Source organism: Trachinotus anak, unplaced genomic scaffold, assembly GCF_046630095.1.
Source record: "Trachinotus anak isolate AG129_WGS33_773 ecotype Australia unplaced genomic scaffold, CSIRO_AGI_Tana_v1 ptg000001l, whole genome shotgun sequence".
Classification (NCBI taxonomy): Eukaryota; Metazoa; Chordata; class Actinopteri; order Carangiformes; family Carangidae; genus Trachinotus; species Trachinotus anak.
The window spans coordinates 16,479,588-16,494,626 of NW_027273852.1; the positions used below are offsets into that span (position 1 = coordinate 16,479,588).

At 39.4% G+C, this 15,039-nt stretch overlaps 1 protein-coding gene across 1 annotated transcript; it reads left to right on the forward strand.

The window, feature by feature from the left end:
- cyp27a3 (cytochrome P450 family 27 subfamily A member 3) lies at nucleotides 1–13,813 on the forward strand. The gene is made up of 9 exons (XM_071480732.1): nucleotides 1–374; nucleotides 1,740–1,930; nucleotides 3,499–3,698; nucleotides 5,717–5,914; nucleotides 6,868–7,031; nucleotides 7,377–7,543; nucleotides 8,422–8,503; nucleotides 9,695–9,901; nucleotides 11,590–13,813. Exons 1-9 carry the CDS (start codon nucleotides 111–113, stop codon nucleotides 11,746–11,748), a joined length of 1,632 nt encoding a protein of 543 aa, XP_071336833.1. The 5' UTR covers nucleotides 1–110; the 3' UTR covers nucleotides 11,749–13,813.
- Nucleotides 13,814–15,039: the final 1,226 nt, after the last annotated feature.

Genomic DNA, 15,039 nt, shown 5'->3' on the forward strand with positions numbered 1-15,039 from the left:
GCGGATAAAGAGCCTTTGTGAGGAGGCTGCACCTCAGAGACACAGACGGCGCCCTCACGTCCGTCCGCCCCCCCGACACCGCAGAACAGAGCCGCCGCATCCGCTCGACAATGCTGAGGAAATCTCTGATGACCGCCGGGTTGCGAGTGAACCGACAGCAACGAGAAGGGATTCAAAGAGCGGCAGCGGGACTGAGGCCGGTCAGTTATGGGGACGTGTACCCCCACCGCCGGGCCGCGTCCACCGCCGCCACCGCCGCGATGGGAACCAACAACAAACCCAAAACGATGGACGAATTAGACGGGCCGAGTTTCACGACGACCCTTTACTGGCTGTTTGTGAAGGGTTATTTCCAAACGACACAACAAATGCAAGTAAGTGGGACACTGAGACGAAGGAATGAGTGAAGCTCCATTGAGGGGAAATGTGCAGAGATGGCTTGTAACTTGCAGAATTTCACCCTGAACTCCGCGTTACAGGTAATTTAACGAGAAGTTCATACTGAATGTACGTATTAGGGACCAGAAATGACATGAGTATACATAGGTTAATTAATGCAGAAATACAGAAATGAATAAGTAAATGAAATAAATAGATATATGAAATAGCACTTTCATCACATTTTTTTTAATTTTGCCCTTATTTATGTATTTAATTAAATATTTCTGCATTTATTTATTTGTATCATTATGTCACTTGAAGTCCCTCATACATACATAGGATCAGAGATTTATTTTTTGACCCAAGTCTACATTGGAGATGAATTGAATTCATCATCATCTGAATGTGCAAGTGCTTCATATGTACTCAGTGGAAAAACTATAATTAGTACCTTGTGGTTGCATGACCCTGCCAGCTCGTCCAGCTGCAGGAAACATGATCCCCCCTTCCTCTTCAACAGCACTGAATAAGAAGTGTTTTGCAGAACATTCCTGTGTTCAAGTGAATGTTGGTTACAGACGTAATGAAATTCCCTCTGGGCGTTCTGGATGTGTTTAATTCACAAGAACATGAGGACCTTGGACTTTTACCTTTGTGCAGTTCATCCTGGAGACCAAAAGTTGAAAAAAAAAAAAAAATCCTTTAGACTGTACTGGGTTGAAGGCAGATATCCCAAAATTAATTAATTAATTGGTCTCTCCCAAACTTTCAGATAAGTGTTTGGACATCTGTGTCTTCTTTTCAGACTCTGAGATCATAATATTTATTATTTATTTATTTGTATGAAATATACAAATGAAAGACAGTTACTAACTGGAGCTTACTCAGATTAAACACATGGTCTTTAAATCAATCTTCATATACAGTTTTATTCAGTTTTTAGATTCAGGACAGAAGACTAGTGATAATGCTTGGTTGCAATTTGCCATTAAAAGGAAGAGAGGACTTTTTCAGCCAAACACCCCAGAGAGGAGACGTGTCAGCAGAGTTGAATGATTTGAACAAAGACGTTGCACTAATGGCCTCCATCACTGCACAAACCAGACACATTCATCAAACTTTTAGTCACTTCAGTACAATTACTTAAGCATGTGTTGCCCATAAATGAAAACTTTATGTTTGAATAAGAAGACTAATCAAATGCTTCTTATTAGGCAGTTTGTGCAATTATGTTCCACCATTTATTCCAACTGTGCGAATTTGTGTTGATTTTTTCACCTCTTTAGTAATTGAACATCTAATAATAATAACCCCCAAAAAATAAATAAATTATCATGTTTTATCATATTTTCTCAAAGATTGAGCACAGCAAGATCTACGGTCCTCTGTGGAAGTCAACGTATGGCCCTATGGTCGTGGTGAACGTGGCCAGCGCCGAACTGATAGAGCAGGTTTTGAGGCAGGAGGGGAGACACCCGGTCCGGACCGACATGCCCCACTGGAGGAGCTACAGAGAGCTCAGGAACCAGGCCCATGGGCCCCTGACGGAGTGAGTCAAACCTCCTTTAACTTTAACATCTACCTCTCAGGCCAGAAAGGTTATAAAGCCTTGAAAGACAAAAGTTCTCTGACAGATGTGCTTCCTGATTTAAGACACTTGATGTCACAGCATGGCTGGATGACCACCAAGTCCTAAATGACCCACAAAAACACAACAACAGCTGAAATTTTGCATTAAGATCAAAATCTAGTTTTAAGAAATGTTGTTTGTAATTTATAATGTGCTTGCATGGGGCCACGTAGTCCTCCAAAACAGGGGTAATGTTTGTTTGTCTGGACTTTAAAGCAACTATGATCAAAGTTTTTGTATTGACAATGGATCACATGACTACTTTGAATATGAAAGGGCTTGCTAGTAATTATGAGTCCACAGAAAATGAGAAGGCGACTCTGCAGTTCCCCTCAGCTCTATGGAGCATATTGGTGCCTTTCAGCTCAGTGTTTTGGTTTGCTGACTGTTTCCATGGTGTCATTTTCAACTGCAGCAGCCATCAAAAAAGCTCTAGGAACACATTGCACACACTCCCTCCTCAGCACGAAACAGCACACAGCACTTAACTAAAAAAAAATAGCCAGAAGATGCTTAATATGCTTGTTCCACTCCCCATTAGTGGCCAGAACAATAAGTAACTGCAGGCGTAGATTCAAAGAAGTGTATTTTTTTCATCAAGAGGTTTATTTGTGATGTGTACAGCCAAAACACACACACACACCTTAACAACTTTAAAACGCCTCTGAAATGAATATAAAGGAACTAATAGCCATATAAAACCAGAACGCCTGAAGCACTTGGTAACACTAATATTTAATGTAAGACATTTTCTTAATAAAGACAGTTTAGCCAGACATATAGGATGTATGTTTAAGCTTCCCTATGTATCTAGCTGTGGGCAAATCTGTAGACACACAAGGGGAACTTTTCTTCCTTCTCTGTGCCTTTCACCCCAGTCAGACACATGGAGCATAGTTTTCTGTCTTGACTAATAACAGCTTTCCCTCACTGGTACTCAGTCAGTCGTGTTAGACTTGTTGTGGCAGTACTCGACACTGGTAGCGAATATTTTGTCCCTGCAGAGCTGCTGAAGTATGTGACAGGCCTGCACCTGAGAGTCAAAACGAAGAATGAGTTAAAATGTTTATTTTACAAATTGAAGGCTAGTTCAGAGTGAAAAGGAAGAGAAGCTGTTCCCTGTTCTGTACCTCTGTGTACATCACTTATATAAGAAGATGATATGTCTGGTGTTATTGTAGGTCTTTCTTATTGTCAACAAATCCCATGAAAACACAAAAACCAGCAACGCCTCAGTCTGTCTCTCCATGTCTGTGGCTCTCAGCCTCTGGCCTGTTAATGTTAAACTTATGCTAAACAAGCAGGGAGTGTGAGGCAGCAGGACGGTGTGTGTGTGCGCGACTGATAAATTGACATAATTTCAGTGATTGTAAGCATCCAGTGAAATGGTCTGATGCAGATCTGTCGTTCTCCAGCTCGTAGCTAAGATGAATGCCCGGAGAACCATTTCTTTCTTTTCTTTTTCTTATTAATCATCTTTTTTTTAGGATGGGGGCCAAGTGGCAGCGCATCCGCAGCATCCTGAACCCTCGGATGTTGAAGCCCAAACACGTCTCCTCCTACTCTAACATTATCAACGAAGTGGTGACGGACTTCATCAACAGAGTGGTCTGGCTGAGGGAGACCAGCGGCCGCGGAGTCATGGTCAATGACCTGACTGGAGAGCTCTACAAATTTGCTTTTGAAGGTCTGCAGAGAACAAATAAATTAAATGTTTTCATTAACTTTCCCTACCAGATATTTAGATGAAAGATGCATGTCACTTAGTAGTTGCTGGTTTAAAAAGTTGAATGGAAAAGTGGTAGAAGAACAAAGAGATTTGTTAATTATTTCTTCTTGAAAAGTAATTTCCAAAAAATACAGAGCACAATAAGACAAAAGCATATCACATGAATAACAGGTACAATTTGAGATAATCAAGTTATAGTCAGGAATGTAATTTAAAAACTACACTCTACTTTGCCTCAGTGCAATCCACCTCTGTTTTTTGAGAATTGTGATTGCAACCGTGAAATTGGCTTGAAACTTTTTTTTATGACATATTAGCAGTCTTATACCACAGTGGTAGGTGGTAGAGGACACGCTATCAGCCTGGCTGCACTTGTCCTTGACTCTTTGACTCCTGCAGACCTTTATCAGCTGTTTGCTCTGCGTTACTTCATCTAGCTACTTCACAGTGTGCTCAGAGATCGGTGGAGATCTCACGGTTGTTCTTTAAAGTGTGTCACAAATTTGCTTCACCCGAATGTTTTGTAATGACTGCAACAACACCTTGGGTAATTTGATGTAAGTGGAGCAGACTTAGTTATTTGTAATTCAGGGTGTTGACTTTGACACAGTTGCAGAATCTTTTGGCCTTGACTGCTGATTAGATACTGTGAGATAAACTGTGGGACTGATCCTAGTTCCTGCTATGTATGCTATGTTGCAGTTCGCTTGACATTTCTTATGCACTTCTGAAGCCCCATTCTTACAGGATTAATGTTACAAGAACATGTGGGAAATGTGGGCTTTTTTGAGACAGATCCCATTCTCATATCAGGACAGTAAATATGAAGAGTGCAACAAGTAACCAGTTACCTCAGCCAACGAAAAAGCCTGACGCTATCCAAGAGGAACAAAATCCACCTACCAGCATCTTTTATTCTCACAAACTAACATCTCAACATGTTTGCTTAGTGCACAAACCGTTTTAAGATGTGTGAGACAGAGGCAGACCAGCTCAGCTTGTTTTTGCGCCAAACTAAATTAACTGCCTGCTGGTCATATACTGGATATATCAAAAGTATTGATCCTCTCACCAAAGTCTTGGCAAAAAAAACAAAAAAAAAAACAAGTAAACATATTTCACAAAATGTTGAGCTAATCCTTTAAACACCAGCGAGCTTGTGAAATTGTTTATTTACTTGCGAGTATGCTTTTACAGTGAAGGCTGGTATGACACATATACAGTACAGTATCACTGTAGGTGAGTCATGGAAATGTTTTCCCCTGTTTGGTGTGGAGGAACTTGACTGGCCTGCACACAGCCCCGGCCTCAAGCCCATCCAACATGTCTGGTACATAGACTGTATATAAAAATGGATGTAGACAAAGACAAAGTGAAAAGTGAAGCCAACGTGGAAGAGCCTTAAACCTGCATTCTATCTAATGACCATCAGAGGGCGACACCACTTGTTGCAAAAAGAAGTCAAATTAATGACATTAATTAATAAATTATGGTCCCATTTAGAGGAGAACAGACGATAAAGCAGGGTATGCATTAGGGCGATTGACAGACTGTACCACACACAGCAACCTGCCTGACAGTCAGGATAGAGAACAGAGCAGGTCAGATCCACCCCTCACTCCTCATCTCCACCTTGTTCAGATATGGTTTCTTCTAGTTTCAAAAAACCAAGATACCAGTGGCCAAATTATAAACTCAAGGCTTAAAAACGGCAGTTCTCAAACCAATGGGTGACATCACGGTGGGTTGCCACTTGGTTTGGGATGAACTATAATGCAGACTGTGATCCAAACCCAACCCAATATCAGTGTTGGACCTCACTTATTCTGAATGGGAGCAAATTCATTTTTGGTGCCCATATACTTTGGCCATAGTGTATATGACAAAATCATTTAAAATCACCCCTTCTGTCCTAGGATAGTTACAGAAGCCAGTTATTATGGTATAATTTATTGTATATTCATTTTTAAATGCAGGTATCTGCTCTGTCTTGTTTGAGACGCGTATGGGCTGCATGAACGAGGTGGTCCCTGAGGAAACCCAAAAGTTCATCTTCTCTGTGGGGGAAATGTTTCGGCTCTCCCCAGTCATCGTCCTCTTCCCCAAGTCCACCTGGCCCTACATGCCTTTCTGGAAACAGTTTGTGGCAACCTGGGATCATCTCTTCAAAGTTGGTGAGCAACATTCATTTCAGCCATTCAAATCAAAGAGTAGCATGTTTAAAGCCAGATGCTATTTAATGTTGAGCAAGTGATGCTCAGTGATCAGTAAATGATTAATTGTCCTGTCCAATATTAACACTTTGAACCCTGATTTTCCCTTTATATGATCCCCTGACGTCACTTTGAATAAACAAACATTTTTTCACACTGCATGACCACATCCCGTTCTGTATATACTTTATATGGTTGTAGAATTTATTTGATACTTAAATAGAGATATGTTCAGACACCATGTTTTCTTATGGCAGCATCATTCCATCAAATTCAAATCTTCCCATGGACTTTCACCTAAAAAATATGATTTTTTTGTTTTGTTTTGTTTTGTTTTCCACACACATTGGTAAGTAAACAAGATTAAGAGTCTGGCCAAACATTTAGTTAACATTCCATAGTTAACATCACATGTCATCACTGTTAAATTTTATGGTTTTCTGGAACTGCAAAGTATTGTATGCTTCCCTTTAAAAACCATTTGAGCTTGAGTCCCAAAAAGCACACTGTCTGTTTGGTTCTGGTTGCCTGGGGCTCCTGTGAGGTGCTCAGGCGCTCAGTTTACATTGCCTGGTAGTGTTAGTGTGACAAGTCACCAGTACTTTCTCAAACACTCCCCATTCATGGTTGTTGTAACAAAAGGTTACAAGAGTTCAGGCTTCCAGGACATTTTTTCCAGGTTACATTATCAAATAATTTCAAGGACACTGAACTCTGGTGACTCCCTCACAGAACAAGGTCCACTTCTCGTCTTGCTGTTCTTTTTTTGCATGTCAATGTCTAAACAGGATCACCCACAGTGTGTTTGTCTTTCGCCATCTAGTGGGCAAAAGTGTCAGGGCCGTCTTCTCTTATTGTTGGTTCTCCCATTAGAAATAAGGAAGTTGATTTTTTTTTCCTCTTGTGTCCTGTAGCTGAAGATTTGGTGCAGAAAAAAATGGAGGAGCTCCAGGAGAAGGTGCACCTGGACGAGAATGTGGAAGGAGCGTACCTCACACACCTGCTGCTCAGTGATCAGATGACGGTCACTGAGATTCTGGGCAGCATCACCGAACTCCTGCTGGCAGGAGTCGACACAGTGAGTAGACAGTGTGTGTCGGGGGGAGGGATTTCCATACATTTTGTTGGGTTATTGGCTTAAAGAGTTTATATTTCTGCCAGTTATGTATGCACAAAGCTTCAGTAACTGTATTTAAAAGAAAAAAGATTTTAATTACTGTTTCAACACATATAAATAAATATATATAGTCATTAAAATGCTGCAGTGCAGACATCTGTCACCAAACTTTTTAACCACATTCAGCCCAGTTCTAACCAGACACCTTTTGACCTGCAGATCTCAACCGAGACATCATGCACTGAAATACAAACAACATCATCAAACAACAGAAGATAACACACAGTGTGTTCCTCTCTGTTGCAGACCTCCAACACTATCTCATGGTGTCTGTACCACTTGGCAAAAGAGCCGGAGATCCAGGAACAGTTATACCAGGAGGTGATAAGTGTTTGCCCTGGAGACAAGATGCCAACCAGCGATGACATCCCTCAGATGCCGTTCCTGAAGGCCATCATCAGAGAGACGCTACGGTTAGAGACATTATTTTCTTTTTTCATCAATGTGTTGATAAGACATCCACCGGTTTGTTTGGTTGTTGAAAAGATGTTTGCTCAAAATGAAAGGATGTAACATCAAATGTTAACATCTATCTCTTAACTGGACTAGTCTTAACTTTTTTCACTGTTGATAAATGTGTAGGTTATTTTCTTGATTGATCAATTAATCTGTTTGTCTTAAAAAGTGTTAATTAATAGTGAAAAATGTCCAGAGCCCAGGGTGATGTGTTCACATGTCTTGTTTATTTGACCATCAGTCTAAAAACCCAAACATATCCAGGTTACTGTCATGTGTGACAAAGGAGAGCATCAAACCTGCACATTTTAAGGAGCTGGGACAAGCAAATTCTTTTTTTCTCTGAAATTGACATAAACAATTTATTGACAATCAGAATGGCCGCCATGAAATTTCTGTCGACTGATCAATTAAAAAACTAAGTGCTCCAGCTCTAAACTAGACTAAACATCATGAGGTTATGTGTCATATGTTCATGTAGCTTAAAGATTTTGCGCTTTTTGAATTTCTTGCCAGAAGTTAGATGAAAAGACCAACATTGCTCTCTTGCTACCACCACCTCTAAAGCTCACTAAGCAATGTTTTTCTTTCTCTTTTTCTTTTTTTTGTGTTTGAATCAGAATAAAAACAAAGAGTAAAAACTTGTGTCAACTTTTGATTTGTATGTGCCAGATTATTTCTTGGCTGGGATCTGTGACCTCTTGGAGCGGAGCAGAGACTCCATCTCACTTCTTTTCTAACTCTGAAACTATTCGTATTTCATCAAAATTTGCCAGCTGAGCAGTAGAGTTGCAATAAACTTGTACTGACTCTGACTCTGCTCTGTGGTCACCAGGCTGTATCCAGTGGTGCCAGGAAACGCCCGCCTCACTGTTGAAAATGAAATTGTGGTGGGAGGCCACCTCTTCCCCAAAAAGGTGAGACCATGTGTCAGACTCTCTAACAAAATCCTCAGATGCTGACGTGTCGGTTGATGAGAAAAAGTGCTATTCTTAGTGTATTCAGTAAGTATTGGTGGGACTCTTAGTCATCTTAGTCATGCCATATGTATTCATTCACTTATAACAAACAAATAGTTAAAAAAATTAAAAAAAACATATAGGTTTTATGGCCAAAATATGCACATAAATATATTTTTATGGAAATATAGATCCGTATAGATCCATCCAATGCCATTCAGAAGGAAAGTCAAGCAGCTACTAACTGCTGGAAACAATTAAAACATGTAGTAGAGGGTGGAGACACAGCTCCAGGGACATGTGAGACAACCACACACCACATTCATACAGACAAATGTGTGACTATCATTTGGTTTTTCTTTGTGAAATTTAACTGGGAGTTACAACTTTGCAGGTTGGCTGCCTGAAGTCTCGTTAGTAGAAAATGGTGAAATACATTGTACTTAAAGTGCATTACACTATATGTGGCTGGGCTGGCAGAGCTGTAGGGTCATCCACTAACTGATGGTGGGTCGATCCCGAGCCCTAATTGCTCCAAGTGATTAGACCGGTGTCTTGCATGGCAGCTCATCCCCATCAGTGTGTGTGTGAGTGTGAATAGCTGAATGAGAAGCAAATTAAGTTAAGTGCTTTGGATAAAAGAGCTTTATAAATAGTTGACTTTATAAAAGTCCATTTATCAGACTGTAGAAAATGGGACAGGCATTCAGTCTGGTGTAGCTGCTGAATGAAAGGAAGAGTTGCTCCCTCTAGTGGCCCTTGCTTGTTATTGTTATGTCAGTAACATAATCACTTCATTCCAGGTTAAAAACTGTTTAGCTCTCCACTGCCTTTCACACCCAACATTAAATAGTTCTCCTGAAGCCTCTTGCCCCCACATCTTTATCCATCCATCCTGTGTTTATAACTATTCAGTTTCTCTTTAAAGGGTTTTTAATTAAAATTTTAATCAGAGTTCAATGCAGGTTTTCTGTCTTTTTAAATATTTTAATGCATTATATAGAACTCTTTGAGTTGTCTTTGTGTATGAAAAGTGCCTTGTCTTTCATGTTGTAATGAGATCAGCTGTGTATCAAGGTCATGTGTGCTTTCTAATTATCCAATGAAAACTGCAGTGTTAGAGTTTAACAGGGGTGTCTTCTCTCACAGACACTGTTCCACCTGTGCCACTACGCCGTGTCCTACGATGAGAAAATCTTCCCTGACCCCCACACATTCCTGCCACAGCGATGGCTCAGAGGAGCAGAAGAGAAGTCCAAGCAGCACCCGTTTGGGTCAGTGCCGTTCGGTTTTGGGATCCGGGCATGTCTTGGCCGACGTGTGGCTGAACTTGAGATGTATCTTCTCCTGTCCAGGGTAAGAACATCTGATGTTCTGTGTGTGCTGGATGTGCAACTGTTTGCACATAAACATAACAATTTTAAACGGCAACAATAAATCAGAGATGCGTGTATTTTAGCTTGTTGTGTAAACTGATTCTCAAGCAAATGAACTGTCAACAATCATAACAATAAGTGGAGGCTGGTGTATAAAGAGATAATGAATGACAATATAGTAAAACACAGATGTAATCATATAAATATATCATCATATGAAAAGTTAAAATTGTCTTGTGCATTGATAAACACTTTACACACCTTATAGCTGCTTTACAACAACACAATATGCAAGGCAAGGCAAGGCATCTTTATTTATATAGTGCATTTCATACCAAGGCAACTCAATGTGCTTTACATAAAGACAAAGAAGAACAGCATAAAACAGCATAAAAACAAAAGAAAACACAGAGTTAAAAGCAGGAGCAAAAAAGTAAAATAAAAGAAAATAGATAGAGTTTTAAGTTCTTAAAAAGAGCTCAGCTATAAGCACATGAAAAGAGAAATGTTTTTAACCTGGATTTAAAAGTGCTTACAGTTGGGGCTGATCTCAGTTCTGCTGGTAGTTTGTTCCAGTTGTGTGCAGCATAACAACTAAATGCTGCTTCACCATGTTTGGTCTGAACTCTGTGCTCCACTATCTGACCTGAGTCAGTAGATCTCAGAGCTCTACTGGGTTTATACTCTTCTAACATGTCATTCATGTATTCTGGACCTAAACCATTCAGTGATTTGTAGACCAGTAGCAGAACTTTAAAATCTATTCTGTAGCTGACTGGGAGCCAATGTCTGGTTATAGTGTATATAACCAGGTGGACTTAGAGTTAAGTGTTAACCATTTAAAACAGGTTTTATGTCAAATCGGGCAGTGTTAATGTGCAATAATGTATTTGTAATAATATAATATCAGTTTAACTATGTGGAGTGTTTAACTATTGAGGACTTTCACAGAAAAAAATCTGGTTTAATCAAAAATCCAACACACGGGGAGTCAAAATACAACGTGATGCAACTTTCATTCCTATTTCTTTTTTAATATCATTCAAGTTTTAATGTCAGTGTGTTTCTTGGTCATTTTCTGCTGCCAGGAAACAAAAGTCTATTTTTTTCTGATGTAATTATTCTTTATAATGTATTTGCAGGTTAATTTCAATCAAATTTAAACATTTGTCATAATTTTAGTTCTGATAAGTTTTGGCTCATATTTTGGTTCTACAGTTCCTGATCTTTTTCATTATTATGGTTTTTATGTTTGTAGCACCTTTAATGTTATTTTCATTTTATTTTTAACATGAGTTTTTTATTTTTTATTTTGTTTTGTTTCATTTTACATCAGTGACTTTTGACCCCAGCAGCACAAACAGGCTGTTAAACACCAGCCTCCCAGGAAATCAGTTATTTGTTAGCTACACTCAGAGAGCAGCGTTGACCTGGAGTCACTGTCCAACCAGAGCTCAGAGGTCTGACTGCTCCTCTGCTGTTGTTCTTGGCATTGGGATGATACAAACCACAAATCCATCGTCAGACTTTGCATTGAGTCTTCTCAGTCAGCTGTGCAGCAGGTGGTAATCATTAACTGGAACGTGGACTCTGTCTGCACTCATGTGACTCCTGCCAAAAATATAATTTCGCTCACCTGAACAGTATTCTCTCTCTTTTATTTTAAAGTTGATAAAGCACTATGAGGTGAGGCCAGACCCTGCTGGAACCACAGTGACGCCGATCACCAGAACCCTGCTTTGCCCTGCAAAAGAAATCAACCTGCAGTTTCTGGACAGAAGAGTGGAGCAAGAGCAGCCGACGGCAGCAGGAGGAGTTTCTCTGTGAGCTGTTTTAGTATTCACACGGTGTTGTTTCCTGTCACCAAGCCCTTGTTCACATCAGGAGAACAGACTGGATGGAATGCACCTAAACTGTTGCATAAAACATAAGCCGATGGAAGAAGTCGTATGTTGTACTGTACAAAGAGGGTATAAAACAGTATGTATAGAATTTAAAGAAATTGTATTCATGTAAATTATGAATTCTTTAACCAACAAAAAAATATACATTCATACATTCTATAAAACTACTAGTTCTTCAGCTGTTGCCTCGCAGCAGGAAGTATCCAGGGTCCAAGCCTGAACAGAGCCAACCTCAAGTTTGAGACATGCTTGCCTAATATCAAAACGCATACACTTTACCCCTACGGGACATGTCTGTTGTTAGCAAATCCCATGAAAAGATCAAAACCAACAACGTTTCAGTGCGACTATCAGCACTTTCAGACGTCCCCCTCTGTCCCGGTCCCGAGCACACTGACTCCCTCTGAAGATATAAATCAAAACAGATGGCAAACTGGCAGATGACGCTGAAACAGAAGGAAATAGTGCATGTACTGGGGACTACTTTCAGCAGTGGATTAATACACATTTGGTCCTCGAGTGTGTTTTTCTGGCAGGAGGACAGTGTATGTGGGATTGAGTCAACATAAACTACAACGTGTGTGTGTTCATGGCAATGAAGGAGCACGTCACCTCGTGTGACTCCCTGATGTGTTTTTAATTGTTTTTTGACAACAGTGGCACTCTGTGGCAATAAAATACATCAGGCCTCGGCTACAAAGACAGAACTTGTTTGTAAGATCAGTTAGTTGTCTGTTTAAGCCTCTCATGAGCTCCTTCTAAAGGGCTGCTAAAATGTTAAAATCACATTTTAACTATCCAGACTCGTAGCATCGAGGAAACTAAAATAAGAGCACTGGCAGTAAATTGGAATTTTAATTTGGAGATACCATATATGTTTGGGTTTTTTTTTGGTTTTTTTTTAGTTACATTAATCTTGTACATACAGAAATGTATTTTTAGGTTTAACCATGTTTATAGTTTTGATTTGTTAAAAAAATTCCTTGTTAGTTATTTGTACAGCCTGATATTTTATGCAGCATCTCAGTGGCTTTAACAGAGCGAACACATCACAGCAGCTGGTTTAAGACTCCGTCCGACCATCCCGGGTTTGAAACTTTAGTCATCCAAATCTTTCTTCTGAGCTCATGTCTGATAAAGACAAAAGCTGATCTGAGGGAAGGCCACACTGTGCAAACTAAAAAACACCTCATTTCTGAGTGTGCTGTTCATTGTTGTCTATTGTCCTACAAAGGAATGTACAAGGGAAATGAAGCTGTGCTCGCAGCTGCAGAGCAAAGATCAGTGGTGATGACGATGGTGCTGAGACAGCTACAAAAGGATCTTGGAATCAAAATATAAGTCATAAATCTCTGGGGAAAAAAATTTGCTCTCTCATCATGACATTTAATCAGCAGTGACATCACATGTTGATTCATTTCCTGGTAGTTTAAAATGGTAAAATGTACTAACTGCAAGACACTATTCTATAACAAACAGTATAGCTTTTAGTCCATTCTTTTAATGTGGAGTTGGGACAATGATTTTTATGCAAAAATAATAAACAAAAAACAAACACATCACAATAAACAAACACACTATCTAGAATCCAGGATCTTCTCTCTAAAAAACACAACCTTTAAACTACACTGTACATATACACTTACCACTATCAACACACACTTCACCTTGTTGTATAATGTGTCGATTGCAGTTCACTCAACATCTGTCTGTGCATACAATCCCGTCATAATAATACATTTTTTTCATTTTCATTTTACAGTTTCTCTGCTGATAAATAATATGATATATATAAAAAACATGGTTTTGGTATTTTTGTGTTTGTTCAATTTCTCTAATGCTGCAGTGTTTCTGTCACTTGTCTATTCAGCAGTGGGCCAGTGCTGCTCTCTTGTGGACTGTAATAGCACTACATAATTTTCTATTTTGCTCATTTAGGCCTTATTCCTGTGCTTATTTCAATAAATGGAACAATTCACATAAGTGTACATTACTGTAAACGTGTCAAATTCCCTGGATAGATTTTACAGTAACAGTCGCCCTGCATTTACCAGTGTGAGCCGAAGGTTTGCTGTCTTGCTCAGACACACACAAAGTTTCAATGATTTATTCCACAGCTCTGACACTGGATCATAACTTTCTCCTTTTAAATCACAGCTAGTTAGATTGATTTCATTTTCGGTTGTAGAATTAGATGAGGCCCATTTTCCAGGAATCTTTATGAGCCATAATGTGACTCTCATCTGCATCCATATTTCTGTCTCTCAGCATAGAAATCATCATCAGGTGCTCATTTTCTTTAAAACATCCCATACAGTGTAATTGGAATCAGTGTAATGAAGAGAACCAGTACCTCACAGAGGCTTTTACCTGAATTCACCTCATCAGTGGACATCACACAGGGGAAAGAAAACGCCTCGGTCAAACACTGCGTGACCTGTACATATCTGTCGATTGTCCAGTGTTTTTAAGGTTAGGGTTAGTCTCTTAAGATTTTCAGTATTACATTTATCAGTAAAGACACGTCAGCCATGTGTTTAATTTAGTGTTATTTGTCAAGCAAGATAAAACTGAACTTGCACATAATCCTGGTTTTGTCAGACAAGTACATTTCCATTGCAGTTAACAAGAAAAATAATGACGGATCCGTCTGAGTCAGGGTCATGACGAGAAACATGTATTATTTCTCTTTTTTGGAAGAGTGAGTAACACATCCCGCTCCACCCTCTGTGCGTCTATTTGTGGTTACGTGTGATATTGAATTCTTGGTCTTGGAAATCAGGTCCATTTAGTAGCTTTTTCCAAGGCTTTCAACCACATTATTTCACAGCTGTCATCAGCAGATGAGGTTTTCTAAATGATTATCACATGACCTGAGTGTGCGGCTTCAATCACATGATATCAGGTGGTCGTACGAGGGGATATTTTAACTGTTGTCTGTGTTGCTGCAGCAACTTTAAAGACAAGGAAGTCATGTCTGATGATTTGTTTCTGGGAATTTGACTTAAGAAGAGTTTAAATTTTGTTGTACACGTAAATTAGATGTGACAGGTCTTGAAGGATGATTCTGATATTTGTTTTTTCAGACTATATATTTTTAAATTTGACTATTGTAGTGCTTTTATGCAACTATATATATTTGACAGCTGTATTTACTGTTGACTTTGCTAAGTAAGATTTTACAAGCAAAAACTAATGATTAGTTTATGAAATA

What these genes read in the sequence shown, in the direction of transcription:
- cyp27a3 (XM_071480732.1), top strand. Translation starts at nt 111, where the DNA reads ATGCTGAGGAAATCTCTGATGACCGCCGGGTTGCGAGTGAACCGACAG. An exon ending in GCCCATGGGCCCCTGACGGA is followed by an intron (nt 1,931 to 3,498) that starts GTGAGTCAAACC and finishes TCTTTTTTTTAG; the next exon opens with GATGGGGGCCAAGTGGCAGC. An exon ending in CTACAAATTTGCTTTTGAAG is followed by an intron (nt 3,699 to 5,716) that starts GTCTGCAGAGAA and finishes TTTTAAATGCAG; the next exon opens with GTATCTGCTCTGTCTTGTTT.